Source organism: Falco rusticolus, chromosome 7, assembly GCF_015220075.1.
Source record: "Falco rusticolus isolate bFalRus1 chromosome 7, bFalRus1.pri, whole genome shotgun sequence".
Classification (NCBI taxonomy): domain Eukaryota; kingdom Metazoa; phylum Chordata; class Aves; order Falconiformes; family Falconidae; genus Falco; species Falco rusticolus.
The window spans coordinates 44,089,708-44,103,779 of record NC_051193.1 but is presented as its reverse complement, the minus strand read 5'-3'; the positions used below and the strand labels follow the sequence as shown (position 1 = coordinate 44,103,779).

General features: G+C 35.3%; 1 protein-coding gene across 6 annotated transcripts in view; it reads right to left on the bottom strand.

Annotated features, from left to right (window-relative positions):
- Positions 1–14,072, bottom strand: part of EML5 (EMAP like 5) — a 116,115-nt gene that overhangs the window by 40,660 nt on the left and 61,383 nt on the right. For all 6 annotated transcript variants that reach the window (XR_005105216.1, XR_005105215.1, XM_037393769.1 and 3 more), the window contains exons 18-27: positions 12,586–12,788; positions 11,403–11,514; positions 10,531–10,658; positions 8,559–8,700; positions 6,678–6,830; positions 5,701–5,832; positions 4,608–4,696; positions 3,641–3,817; positions 2,510–2,711; positions 1,201–1,327 (exon numbers count right to left, since the gene is read on the bottom strand). Coding sequence is in view for 4 of the 6 variants with exons in the window: in XM_037393769.1 (XP_037249666.1) it covers positions 1,201–1,327; positions 2,510–2,711; positions 3,641–3,817; positions 4,608–4,696; positions 5,701–5,832; positions 6,678–6,830; positions 8,559–8,700; positions 10,531–10,658; positions 11,403–11,514; positions 12,586–12,788 (1,465 nt within the window). In the remaining 2 variants the exon portion in view is untranslated. The remainder of the gene's footprint in view (positions 1–1,200; positions 1,328–2,509; positions 2,712–3,640; positions 3,818–4,607; positions 4,697–5,700; positions 5,833–6,677; positions 6,831–8,558; positions 8,701–10,530; positions 10,659–11,402; positions 11,515–12,585; positions 12,789–14,072) is intronic.

Sequence of the window (14,072 nt, the reverse complement as noted above, 5' to 3'; positions counted from 1 at the left end):
TATCACACCTTTCATTAACAAGAGTAAATATAAATCCAAAATGTAGACACCATGCATATTATTTCTTTTTGACTTCCACATCAAATGCATCTGGTTAATAAACAGAGTATTTCTCATTTTAAATGCAAAATAGCAAGTCACTGCTTTATAGGCAGGTATACATTCTCTCCCTTCAGCAGCACAACTTAAAAACAAAAGTGACACCAAAGCTCCCACAAACGTCAGGTTGCATTTCTCAACAAGGGCATCACAGATCTGTCAGCTTTACTGCTGAAAGAGGCATGTGCATCATAACAGAACTCCTCACATTCCTGCAGGAAGTTTCCAATCTGCTATTTCTCTACATCCTTAATTTTATTGTGCTGTGTTTTCCTCACTTCTCTCTTCAATACTAGCATTCCACAACTGCCACTGTAGGAATCCCTCTTTCCTTTTCCCTCACATACACTGTCCACATCTATTTTGCTGAACAACAAACAACTTTCAGGGTCCTGTGCTCAGTTGCGGATTCTGCAGCAGATTACGTTCTAGTGGTTAAAAATTCTTTTTCTTATGTCACATCTACTTTAACTGCTGGTTTTACTCTATTCTGCTCCCCATCCCCTTCTCTTCTAAAGCATACAATAGTGAACCAGGCAACACAACTAACTCTGCAAAGCAATCAATTTTCCAAGACTCATTAATAGAAATTGCAGAACCACTGTGGACAGAATTTTTCAAAGAAAGGTAGAAGTTATCTGGAGACAGAAACAACGCAAGGAGCAATTACAGCTGAATTAGTTAAACTAGATTTCTGGCAAAAACGAAAAATTGAAAGCTGTCTTTCAATAAAACTACTGTACAGGTTCACGCCTACAATACCAACACTAGATACCACTCAGTATTTAACTTTCAAAAGGAATATATTGTCAAACACCACCAAATAAAAATTATCTCAAGAAACTCACCCAACATAATAATATACATGTATCATTTGTAGTCTTTCAGGCTCTCTGAAACAGAGATCCAGTCTAGTCCTTAGACAAGACTTTTCTTTAGCTGTGCTGTTGGGGTTTCCCCCCCCCCCCCCAAATAAATAGTATTTCCACTTTTTTTCTACATTCCCTTTTAAGTTGCATATATATTCCAATATAATTACGTTTCACTATTAATCATCTTTTCAGATTGCTTTCTGGGTTAGAATTGTAATTTAGCACTTACCTTTCATCTAAGGTTGGCTCCTTTTGTTGCAGATGAGGCTTAATTCCAAACATTGGTCTAATGTTAGTTGATAAGGCTTTGATGGTGTAATTAATTTCATTTTCCCTTGTCACATCACTGTCATAACCTAACAAAATCAGAATGAACAGTATCAAAACAAGATATCAGAAAAAAAATTCAATCAAAATTTGTGAAGGTTTCAACAATGTACTGGAATACAACAATTACAATATGTATTATTAGTAATCTAAATACACAACAGAAAGAAAGTAGCTGGGAATCATGAACATTGTTAATAGAAGACATTCTAAGAAAAAAAAATCTCTACAATATCTTTGTGAAAAAAATTATTAACAAAGATTCAAGGGACATTCAAAGCTATCCCATTTCTGCTTGGTTGGCCTTAACTCAGGGCCAGCAACAAAGGACCTCACTACATGACACCTGCTGTTAAGTTCTGGAAGATTTAGCGCCAGGTTGTTCTCTATTTCAGGACCTGTCCTGGATGTAGTCTTCAATATTTTTAAGCAGAAAGATAGTGCCTAAAAATTCTTCCCAATATGCTTCTAATATCTAAAGTGTCTCTTTGGCAATTTAGCAGATTTCAGTGAAAACTGAAATTAATTTATTACACAGAACTATTTAAAGAGTAGCAGTGATAGTTTAAAAATGCTTCAAGACTGAGGAATTGACAAGGGGGGAAAATTACACCTGGCAGCAAAGAGAACAAGTTTGGAGGCTTATGAATCCTTGGAATTATAACACAAAAAGGAAACAAAGTATGGCAAAACCATAGAAGTTAACTCTATGAAATGTAATAAACACTTTTAACTGCTGATATTAAGATCTTGCAATAGATTGTTCCATATATGAACATCAGTCTGCCTCAGTCTACTATGTTTTTGTGTTACCAAAACAGATGCTGTAACATCAAGATAACTATGATCTCACATTATACAGATTTCAACATAATACCATTAGAACTGGTGTACAAATCTAAACTATGATGAATGTATTTATTTATATAGATTTTTGGAAGTTACCTAGAATTGGCACTTAGTTTTTTTTTTCATTTAAAAGACATCAAGAGCCTTTTTTATATACATTGACACAAACACTTCATTTTCTTCACAACAGTTTATCAGTCCTTTCCCCCAAAATATATTTTGCTTAATGTTTTTGAAGCATCTTCTCTATTTAAGATTAAAACAATCATATGTAAAACCTGTACTTCTAAATTAGCAGTTTTCCATTAATTAAATCTTCTCAATGTAGTATAATCCAGTTGGTTTTATAAATTATTACTGACCTCCATCTTCTTCAGAATCTAGATCAGACTCTTCACTGTCACACTGCCTGCTATCCCTGTGTCCTTCCACCTCGTAAGTCCACAGCATTAAAGAGGTGTCTGCTCCTCCAACAGTGACCAACAAACTGTCATCATAGGTCCAACGGACATTTGTTACATGGGTACTGTGAGCGACATACCTCTTAAATTTTCCAAACTTTCCCTAGAAGGTAGAAGAAAAGACACAGCTAAATTTAACAAGTGCTAGATAGAACTAAAACACATTACCAGTGCAAAACGTGTTCTTTACTTCTTTACAGTTTATGCTTCAGCTGTTTTGCATTTGTGTGCATCTCATTATTTGCCAAGTTCCCCTACTATAGCAACTTCATGAAATGTTAATATAGCCATAACAAACATGCAAGAATTTGTTTATAAACAGATTACAGCAGTATTGATCAATTTTCCTAAAAGAAAAAATAATCTAACAGATTAAGAATAAAACACACATAGACTATTTTTCCAATAAACAAGTCAATACTTGTGCATTGTTACCATCGCTAGCACAGCAAAATATTCAAATTGAAGACATATTTACTGATAAATATACAGGAAACTAGAAAGGTTCTGGAAAAGCAGTAAAAATATAATGTACTTCTGGAACGGCTTGTCTATGATGCATGATATAATATTATTAAAGCTCTTCATCTTAGAGAAAAGTGACTGAATTTGGACAGAATGAAGGTCTATAAAATCAGGAATTAAATGAAGATGATGAAGAAGTGTTCAATGTCTTCCAAAACAAGAGCTTAAGGGGCTAAAAATAACACTGATAAAAACTACACTAAGGATGTTAATACCTAAGATGTTATTAGACAGTGCCTGTCCCATTCCTGTCCTTACAGTTTTTCCTATGCATTTACCACTGTCATGGCACTGCCATGCCACCAGAATGAGATGGTTCTTACATCTGACCTGGAATGGTCATTCTTACTCTGAAAGTTTAATGCATTGCAATGTAATATTGAATGCCTTCTCTGATCATAAGGACAAAAGTATAAAAGCATTATTTTGTTCTGAGTGATGAATTTTTACACATTTGAAAAGGCAGTTTTATTCAATCTTCTCCATGAACAGCTGAAAATTACTTACTTTAGCAGGGTATCGAAACAGTTTCACAAATCCAAAATCATCTCCTGTGGCTAATACTTTACTATCACTAGTGAGGCATGAAGCAGTTACGTCTGTGACTTCACCAATTATTGGCCAGATTCCTTCACAGCAAGAGCCCAAAACACTTGTCCATGATGCCCAGCCAATCTTTTCTACCTACAAAAACAATCTGTTTGAGACAGAGCATGCTTCTTCCTAGGCAGTTTTCTCCATACCTTATTTCAAGAAAAAGTCCTTGCACTGAAAGGTATGTCACATCTAAAAGATAATATTTTAATAGTGACTATTCAAGATTTCATTAGAGACCCTTAATTTTACCTCTATTAACTTCCAGTTCTAAAACCTCTAGAACTATTAAAAAAAAATAAATTGACCTTACCTGCCCTTCCAGGTTGGAAAAAAAAATTTTTTTTTCAACCCTACCTTTTCAACCTCATAGAAAACATTATTTGAGAATTATCCATTTTCACTGTCTGCCCTATGACAATGCTCTGTGTCTGAGAAAACAAATCAATATTATAGCTACAATGCACTACACTGGCCTATGTAAATTATGTATTGCATTGTTATATAAAGACATGCATGAAGTCTTCCACAGCAAGATTAGGGCTAAATAATCTGCAATAGCTTTTCAAAGGTGTTTAGGTACCGAAAGAGGCATATAGAAGTCCAGTGAGATTTTCATGAGTGCATGTGTCAGCCAAGTGTCCATTTCTTAACAGACGAGACAAATGTGATATCCCCACTGCATTTTATCATTCTGATTACATTATTTAATTGAACAGGCTGCAAAAAAGGATAAAGGACAGCGAATGCTTAAACAGAGGCTTTTTCAACAGATCAGTTATAATTGTAGTTTTATACACCATTCCCTCTTTTGTGGCATAGACAGTTGCATCATAACTCTACCTGGCAAACAATTTAAGAAGGCAGTCTATTTCCTCACCTCTAAACTAGGAATTGTCTGTTTTTTCCCACGAGGAGCTTCAAAAAATAACTGCTCTTTAGCACCAGTGTTGACTTGCAAAAGCTTCCCTGTAAAACACATTACATATTGTATATTAACATTAAATAGAAGATTCCATTTTACAAAAAAAAAGTTTTTGTTGATAACAATATTACACAAATTATTTGTTTTCAAATAATGGAAAAATTTGCACACAAACTGTGGATCTGGAAGTATGGGCTTCTATAGATCTGAGTTCTTCGACCCCTTAAATTCACAGTCCTTCCTCCTCTCTTTGAAGACTGCAATAATGCATCACTTCTCTCCTGTTTATGGTTGTCCCATCAGATGGTAGACAAAATGTACTAGGTCTAATTCAGAGCTTGTTTGTGTCAACTGCCTGACCAGTATGCAAAGCGCTCTCAGGACTGAGAAGCACATATGCTACCTGGCCAGTGGCTGCTTCCAAGCAGCTAATTTCTGCTTGCCTTTATACTACTATTTTTCTGAGGGAAATTCTCGTTAATGTTTCTGTCCCATTCCTGTTTTCAAAATTCTCAGAGGAAGCTAAATTATAACACTTTCAAATTAAACTAGACTGCTTCAAAAACGATCAAGTAGATGCGTAAGAGCAGGAACTAACAGACTGCATCACTGCACTGCCTTGTTTTTGTAAGAAACTGCTAAAGTTAATATTTAAATGAATCACATATTAAGACCCAGGAAGACAGGAAATCCAGTCTTTCTGCTGTTTTTGACAATGATACATATTCCTGTGCTACAGATGCAACTGCATTATGCAGCACATTATTCAAGAAGTAGAAGTCAAACAATAAACACAGAAGTTGTAAAAAAAAAAAACCCAAACCCATCTATAGAGACAATCTATTTTACTTGAAATTGCACAGCTTCTAAATATATTAAAAACCATTATTTTTACTACTATTTATATTTGTTCAGATGCTGTGAGCATATTCATAAACTGAAGAAATAACTCTGTCACTGATACCATAAATTCATACTGTAGATGTACTGTATTTAGTCTATAATTTAATCAAACTTCCAGTAGATTTTTAGAATAAATTCTGCTTACCCCTTATGTCCCAGTCCATGTGTGTGATATAGCTGGAGGCTCCCTTGCAGATTCCTACTCGTTTACTGCTCATTACGTTGTAAATATCTACAAAGTTGTCACAAGATGCCACAGCTAAGTACTTTCCAGCCCCTAAAATACATCAGTAGAAACACAAGAGATTTTCAAAATCATAGTTCTCCATATATTAAACACAAGCACATTCTGGGATTTAGCTATAACCCACTCAATATTTCTCTGAAATTAGCTTGCTAATTTATACACAGTCCCTGACAGACTAATGTTGATATCACATAATCAAAATTCGTATGAAATATACAACCATTATATCATTACATCTTCAAGCAATAAAAATTATTTGATGAAATTTTAAACATCTGTTGCACTTAGAGAGTGGTAAGGCTTAGACGACTGAATAGTAATGTTGCATGAGAACTGGTATCAGTAATTAGCATGTATTTTTCTTACGGAAGAGTATTTTCACTGAAGTAGTATTATTAATTTAGGTCATACATTTGAGTTCCTAAATAAGAGCTGTACTGTTTGAAAAAACCTAGCCTCACTGGGAGTGCTGTAGGGGGAAAAAGAAGAAAAAAAAAAAAAGATGATGCCAGAACTTCTGACACATCAGTTTCAAGCACTCTCATTAGCTAACAGTAACCTCAGTGAAGAGCCAAACTTATGCAGCTCATAAAGTGGAACCCTAGGGACCTAGGGAGGCTGCGGGATGTTCGTGATTTAAAACTGACTGTTGCATTCAGAAGGTTACTATCAGCAAACCTATTACAATAATCTCATCCTTAAATGAGAAATATAGGACTTCACACCCAGTATTATTAAAAATGTTAATAATATTAGTGTTGCTAACTTGTTACATGTAAAAGAGTATTACATATCACTGCTTCTTTTATCTTTTAAAGGTTATAAAGCTTGCTTGAACAACCTTGATATAAAAATATTAATTTTAAATTACTTACCAGGAGAAAATCGGATCTCTGAAATAACATCTTTCCTGTGCTGGAAAGAGACGAGATCCTCCAGGGTATCTGCATTAACTATCAAAAAACTTCCATCATTGAGACCAACAGCTAATGCTTTTCCATCAGGAGAAAAGCAGCAACATCTACCTCCTATGAGGAATACAGAAAGGGTATTTTTACTTCAGGTAAATCAGGTACAGGTACAGTGCATAATCCCTCTTTTAGATTTATTTTTCTAGCAGTAAACCAAAGCTATTCTTATAATATATAGTCTCATGAAATTTTTTAGATGCTGCTGAGATAATTTTCAAGCTTTACATCTGCAATAGCACACAGAAGCTATTGGAAAATCAACAAGTACACAACCCCAGAATCTTAGATTAGATTTATCTGCATATTAATTGACAGTATTCTACATTAGTAATACAGATTAATCACTATTGTATGTATATTTTTTATTTGCCCTCCTTAGCATCTGGTGCCAGTTGTTTGTTACCATTTCCTCTGGGAAAGAGAGCACAGCTGGAAAAGACCTTCTGGACTCACAGAATCCAGTCATTTGCTATCACGATCACTGTGTCATATAATCCTTTTAATAAATATGTCAAGTTTCACTTGAAAACCAGCTTAATTTCCAATCTAAATTTATTTATGGTCAGCTTATATAGATTTGTTTCCATGACAGAATTTTCCATTAGCATAAATATTTTTCCCTGTTATTTGTTCCTCTGATTAACTTGATAGTAATCCTTTATTTAGCTTCTCATTCATTATCCTGCTGCTCCTCCTTCTCCATACCCAACTTCCAGTTTTATTTCATTCATCTGAACGCAGATGAGAAGTGTAGATGAAAAATATTCTGATTAGTCTCTGGTAAATTACATTAATACTTCAATACATCCTGGGAAAAATACCTCACTATCACATGTAATTGTCATCCTGTGATCAGCTAGAACATCCTGAGCCTTCCGCTCCTCAGTTACTCCTCAGCTACACAGACATTTTTTTCTTCATTGAGTCTTGCCTTTTTTAATTACCAAATATTATCTCACTTCCATTACTGCAGTCCGCAGAAGCATCCAGCTCTTTCTGTACAGTACACACGTGTTTTCTAAGATCACCAAAGCATCTCAAAATGTGCCTCATCAGGAAATGAAGTCACCACAGTCCTTTTTTTGCCAAAACTACTCTTAAAAATATTAAGAAATAGCAGGTTTAAGACTGGAGCAGACTTCACCAACTTAAAACTTTCTTGTTTAATCCCTGTTTGTGCCAGCTCATGACCTTACATTTACTTTATTAATCCAAATCATCTTCAACTGAGCTTCCTATAATGTTTGGATCAAAGATAAAGCCTATTGTATTCCCTTGTCTAGTGAAGTATATACAGCATTAAAAGCTTGTTAAGGCCAGTCTGGTCTAATCCTAAAAAAGTCTCCTTATATGATGTCACTTACAACAGATTTTCCACCTGTCAAAATAAATTCAGTTACATAGTATACAATGAGTAAGAATTTTATGTCTGTTCTCTTTTCTTGACATTCACAAAGAGGAGAGATTCAACATCTAAGATTTCTTCCAAAAATTTCTAGATTTGAAGTTCTCCAGTGTTCAAAAATCTTGCAATAACACAGCAGATTTATGTAACTTTTATCATAAATTCACTGACTTAACTATCTTACAATTACAAATAATCTTAAGAACAGTATTACATAACGAGATTATTTAGCTTAAGGGATACATAACTTGTGAACATAGCATCAATAAAATAATTTGAGGAAAGAAAGGTATTTATTCAGTCTTGCTTTCAAAAGACTCATAATGCTAACAAATATCAACTGAATTCGGTTAAATATTTTTTCATATTAAGCATCTTACCCTTCTTCAATTTGCGAACAGCTAACATACAATGGCTAGGAGATAAATCCCATATTCTTAAGGTTTTGTCATCACTTACAGTGGCACAAATAGGTAAATGAGGATGAGTAGCTAGACCCCAAACTTCCCCCTCCATGTGACCCTGAAAAAACACGAGTCAGATGACTTTGTATTTTAAACTGAAATATGAAATAATACATTTAAGGAAGTAAAAAAAAAAAAAAAAAAAAAAAAAAAAGGACAGAGAACATGCATATCTTTGGAGCGTAATACAGAAATACCTGAGTAGAAACATAGAACTTGGAATAAACCTCAATCTGCTACTTAGAGCAGAAGTGCAAATTATAGTAATTAGTACTATAGAAAACTTTTGCCTCAGAAATAATCCTCACACACATTTATGTCAATGACATAGATGCTGGGATCAAGTGCATCCTCAGCAAGTTTGCAGATGACACCAAGCTGAGTGGTGTGGTTGACATGCTCGAGGGACAGGAGGCCATCCAGAGGGCCCTGGACTAGCTCGAGAAGTGGGTCTGTGTGAGCCTCATGAGGTTCAACAAGGCCCAGTACAAGGTCCTGCACCAGGGCTAGGGCAACCCCAGTATCCATACGGGCTAGGATGATTAAGGGACTGAGAGCAGCTCTGCCAAGAAGGACTTGGAGGTACCGGTGGATGAAAAGCTGGACATGAGCCAGCAATGTACACTTGTAGCCCAGAAGGCCAACTGTATCCTGGACTGCATCAAAAGCAGCACTGCCAGCAGGTTGAGGGAGGTGATTCTGCCCCTCTGCCCTGGTGGGACCCCACCTGGAGTACTGCGTCCAGCTCTGGAGTCCTCAATACAGCAAAAACACGGACTTGTTCAAGCGGGGAGTAGGACCACAAAAATGATCAGAGGGATGGAAAAACTCTGCTATGAGGAAGGACTGAGAGTTGGTGTTGTTCCATCTGGAGAAGAGAAGGCTCCAGGAAGACTTTACTGCAGTCTTCCAGTACTTACAAAGGGGGCCTATAAGATGGGGACAAATATTTTAGCAGGGCTTATTGCGATAGAAGAAGGGGTACTGGTTTTAAACTAAAAGAGGGTAGACTTAGACAAGATACAAGGAAGACTTTTTATGATGAATGTGGTGAAACATTGGCACAGGTTGCCCATGAGAGGCTGTACATGCCCCATCCCCAGAAACATTCAGGGTCAGGTTGGACAAGGCTCTGAGCAACCTGGTCTAGTTGAAGATGTTCTGGTCATTGCAGGGGGGCCGGACTAGATGAGCTTTAAAGGTTCCTTCCAATCCAAACTATTCTATGACTCTGTAATGCAGATTTTTTTCTTTACCTTAAAGTTCTAATATATTCTTTTAAAAATTAGTAATAATCTTGTTCTTTACATATTGCAGTGGCCACTTAGAAGCGTGAATTAAAAGATCCACAGATTTTTATTTAAGTACGAAAGAAATTCCTATGATGACAGAATGTAAAAAAAATCTGTTTGGCAGTCAGGCTTAAGAAATGCAGTCTGTTTGGTATGGCAAAGGAAACTGAAATATTTTTTACATAATTACAAAGACAATCTAAAAAAAACCCTCAAGGAGGCAACTTTTAAAAATAATGAGTAATTAGTACTCAGAAAAAGTTAATAAGAGATTTGGTGGAGAATCCACTGTTTCACATGCTTTTTTAAAAAAAAAACCCAAACAAATATGATCTTGGCCTGTTTGAAAGGATAAATTTATTGAACAAATTAGTACATGAAATTCATGAAATTCTGTGATCTGTTTTTCTCATTGAGGAGTCATAATGATCTAGCCTAGCAAAAAAAAAAAAAAAAAAAAAAAGATTTTTTCTATGAAGTGACAGTAACTCACTAACTTCAATAGTAATTTAAATGCTTGTTATTTCACAACAGTCTTTACTTGAAAAAAACAAGTGTTTGTGGTATGGAATATTTGATTGATATTTAACATGTACCTGAACCAGCAGAGTTATTGGTCCACTTTTATCCACCTCCAGTATTTCACCATTCTTTGTGCCCACTAAAATATGACCATGTCCTAAAGATATGGCACGTATAGAAGGATTATCTTCCAAAAGGAGACCTAGAACATTAAAATGTTAGACAACAGAAGATTCTCAAACATGTCTTAAAGAGGATTTTTCACATATATGCACATTACGTCTCACTGTAGAAAAAGATACTCAGTAGTAAACATGTAAAAACATACTCCTGCATGGAAGAACTTACATGTTTGGATCCATCTGGGTGTATTTAATGATTACCAACTGACACTAATCTTTCTTCTCAACGAACTATCTTTGAAGTTTAATCAGCCTGACTCATTGGCAATCTTAGTGAAAAAATGTGCATGTGAAGTATCAACTATAGAAACATATTACTACCATTTATGGCACCTTCAAACCCAGTTTTTTTGTTAAACAGGTATGAGTTTCCATTTATGATTTTTGAAAAATCAAGCCATATACGTTAGAACACACCAAATGCAATGGGGGAGGGGGGTGAAGAAAAGGCTATCCAGAATTATCAGATAGGGAAAACTGTAAGATCAAGAATAAATAGAAGTAGAAATAATAGGAATGAAAATCTTCTTAAACTTCTAAAGACGTACACATTTACAGAAAATTAAGTCATAAAACGTACTAATATCTTACAAAACTGACCACAATTCTAAATTCCCCTTCTTTCTCCAAAACAAAAAAATCATTTTTAGTATTCATTATGTCAATTGTGGATTTTCTCCTGTTGGGGAAGCAATTCCACAGAAAGAGTTGTTTAAATAAAGTATTTTAAATAGAATAAAAAAATAGCATCAAGTCTGTGTTACCTTTAGATCCAGGGGCCAAAGCAGCCCTTTTGATGGCATAGGTTTTGAGACAACGTTCAAAGGTATCATCCCAGAGAGCTACTACCCCATCCTTTCCCCCAGTGACAAATCCCTGGAGAAATAAATAAATAAATATCACAAGTTATAATCAATTATCTTTCCTTAATTTTCCAGTGATTCCTGCCAATACTGAAAACTGATTATATACAACACACTGTAATATACAGAACAACAGATGTTATAAATGAAAAGATCAGGAGCAACAACGTGACTGAATTCTCCTCCTGATGAAGGCAGCACAGTTCTGTACAGTCCATGTACACGTGCTGGATTTAAAGGTTCTAACCAATAAGCTTCTACCACATTAGAAAAAATTAATTCACATACTGAAATGTTTATCTTTGTATTTAGCCTCAATAACCCTTTGGCATTTCACCTCATTACTCCAAACCAAACTTAGACCACTCACAAAAATTTGATTAGTGCTTAAATTGTTCAAATATATGCATATTTGTGCCATTCTGTCTTCAAAAATTATTTACAACTATTTAATGAAGCAACAGGTATACTTAATACCAAATAATTAATACTTTCTTTTGGAGTAATTAGTTCTTGCAGTATGAATAACATATGCTTTGTCCAAAGCTACTATACTGAAACTCAAATGCTAAAAGGTAGAGTAACTGGGTTTAACCTAGCAAACCATAAATATACACATCACTTCAAACATACAAGTGATCTAACTGGAACACTCACTAACATAAGCTGACAATCAGGAAAGAGTACTTGCTGATCTACAGACTAAATGGTTCTACTAGTAGATGGTAATTACAGCACAAAATAGTAAGCGTATGATCTTCCTCTCTCACAAGCTCACATACTGCATTAAACTTCTGGATGCTTAAATCAGAAAGTACTTCTACTTATCATAAGTTACTATCGTTACTTTAGTAAAAGGTCATGAAAATTACTGAATAAGATGTCGCTGGACCACAAGGGTTAGAGAAACAGTACGCTACATAACAAGAATTAGAGACATGCATAAAACACTATTTTGAATCTGGACCTCACAAGGCTCTTCTGTAATGGAAATAAAGCCATGGATTCCTGAATTTGGGAAAGGTCTAAATTCACAGACTTTTTTGTCCAGACATCAAAAAAAAAAAATGAGCAGTTTATTTACTTTTTCCAATGCGTGCATGCTGAACACAGGACCATCATGTGCTTTGACAGTTTTTATGAGAAACACATCTCTCCAAATACACACATCCCCGGTGGAAGTTCCAGAGAATGCCATCTCTTCAGTCCAGCCATATACTGCACACATCATTGTATCGGTTCTTCCCAATGCACCTATGCAGCCCTTTCTCCCAATTAGTCCTCCTCCTGATTCAAACAAAAAATAAGCCATCAGATGTTTGCTTGGAATTATTTTCCAAAAACTATACAACCTTACCCAGAGTAACAAGTCCTTTTCTTCTAGTTCACCGGTGCTCCCCAAAAAATTGAGCCTGAGAAGAGTTCTCACAAAACAAAATTTTTTCTACCATTTGGCATCTTTCAAGAAAAAAACCTTACTTTTAACTCACTACTTGAATATGTACATATACCCACACAGACATACAAAGAGAAAGTGCATTTGTAAACTCACATCTAAACAAAAAACTTAACATCTACCACAAAGTTCATAGAAATTCCTAATGAAATTAACTTGAAAAAAAGAAGCTTAAATCTTGACATCCCACCCTTTTCATGATATGCCTTCAGTGAGAGAATTTCTGATTTTATTTTTAGACGTTTTCTATATTGGCCTCTAGATAATAGAAATGTTACAGCTGTGTAAATTTTAAAATTCTTTGAAATACTATATCTAAAATCACTTGGCAGGTATGAAGTATAGTAACTTCTGGCTAGAAAGTCAGATTTATATTTTTATGACCCTCCAAGAAACTTCATACTCAGAGAAACAGAGAAGGCCCTCAGGACCTGACACATCATACTGTTCTCACGCTTAGAGAGGCAATGTCTCTGAACCACTATGCCATCACTTGGCACTGATGGAAATTCAGTCCAAAGCATATACTTTGGTGTCACTTCTCACATCAAGTGCACCTGCTCTAGCACAGAATTCAGAGCCTTGACATTTGTTAAAGTGCACTGATACTCTGCTCCTCACACTAATACTGCTAAGTGTGGTTGATGGTGACTGCCTTGCCCAGTGTGCCATGGCGGTTTCACGCAGATGGGCTGTAGCATTAGAGAAATTTGATTCCTGCTGACTGAGCAATGCCAGAGAGAAAAGAAGCATTTTAAACAATTTCATTTTAATCAAAATCACCATCTCCAGGCTTTTATCATAGTTAAGATTTCTTTCTAAAGAATTTATAGTAATTTGTTCAGTAAATACTCCAACGCACTTTGTTCTTTCTATAGATAGCAAGCTTAAATATTAAAATTAATAATTTATATAGACTTTGACAGCTTGCTCTCAGGCAAACTTGATTACTTTCTGTTGGAGCCAGAACTGAGAAAACTAGTGTCATTTTTTCATCACAGACTTTTCTCTCCACAATTAATCTTTACCAGGGACTCATGTGAGTCGATGTGCATAAATTCTGCACGAATAATTAGAACTTTCTTAGCAGATAAGCTAGTGTTCTGTGGCCATAT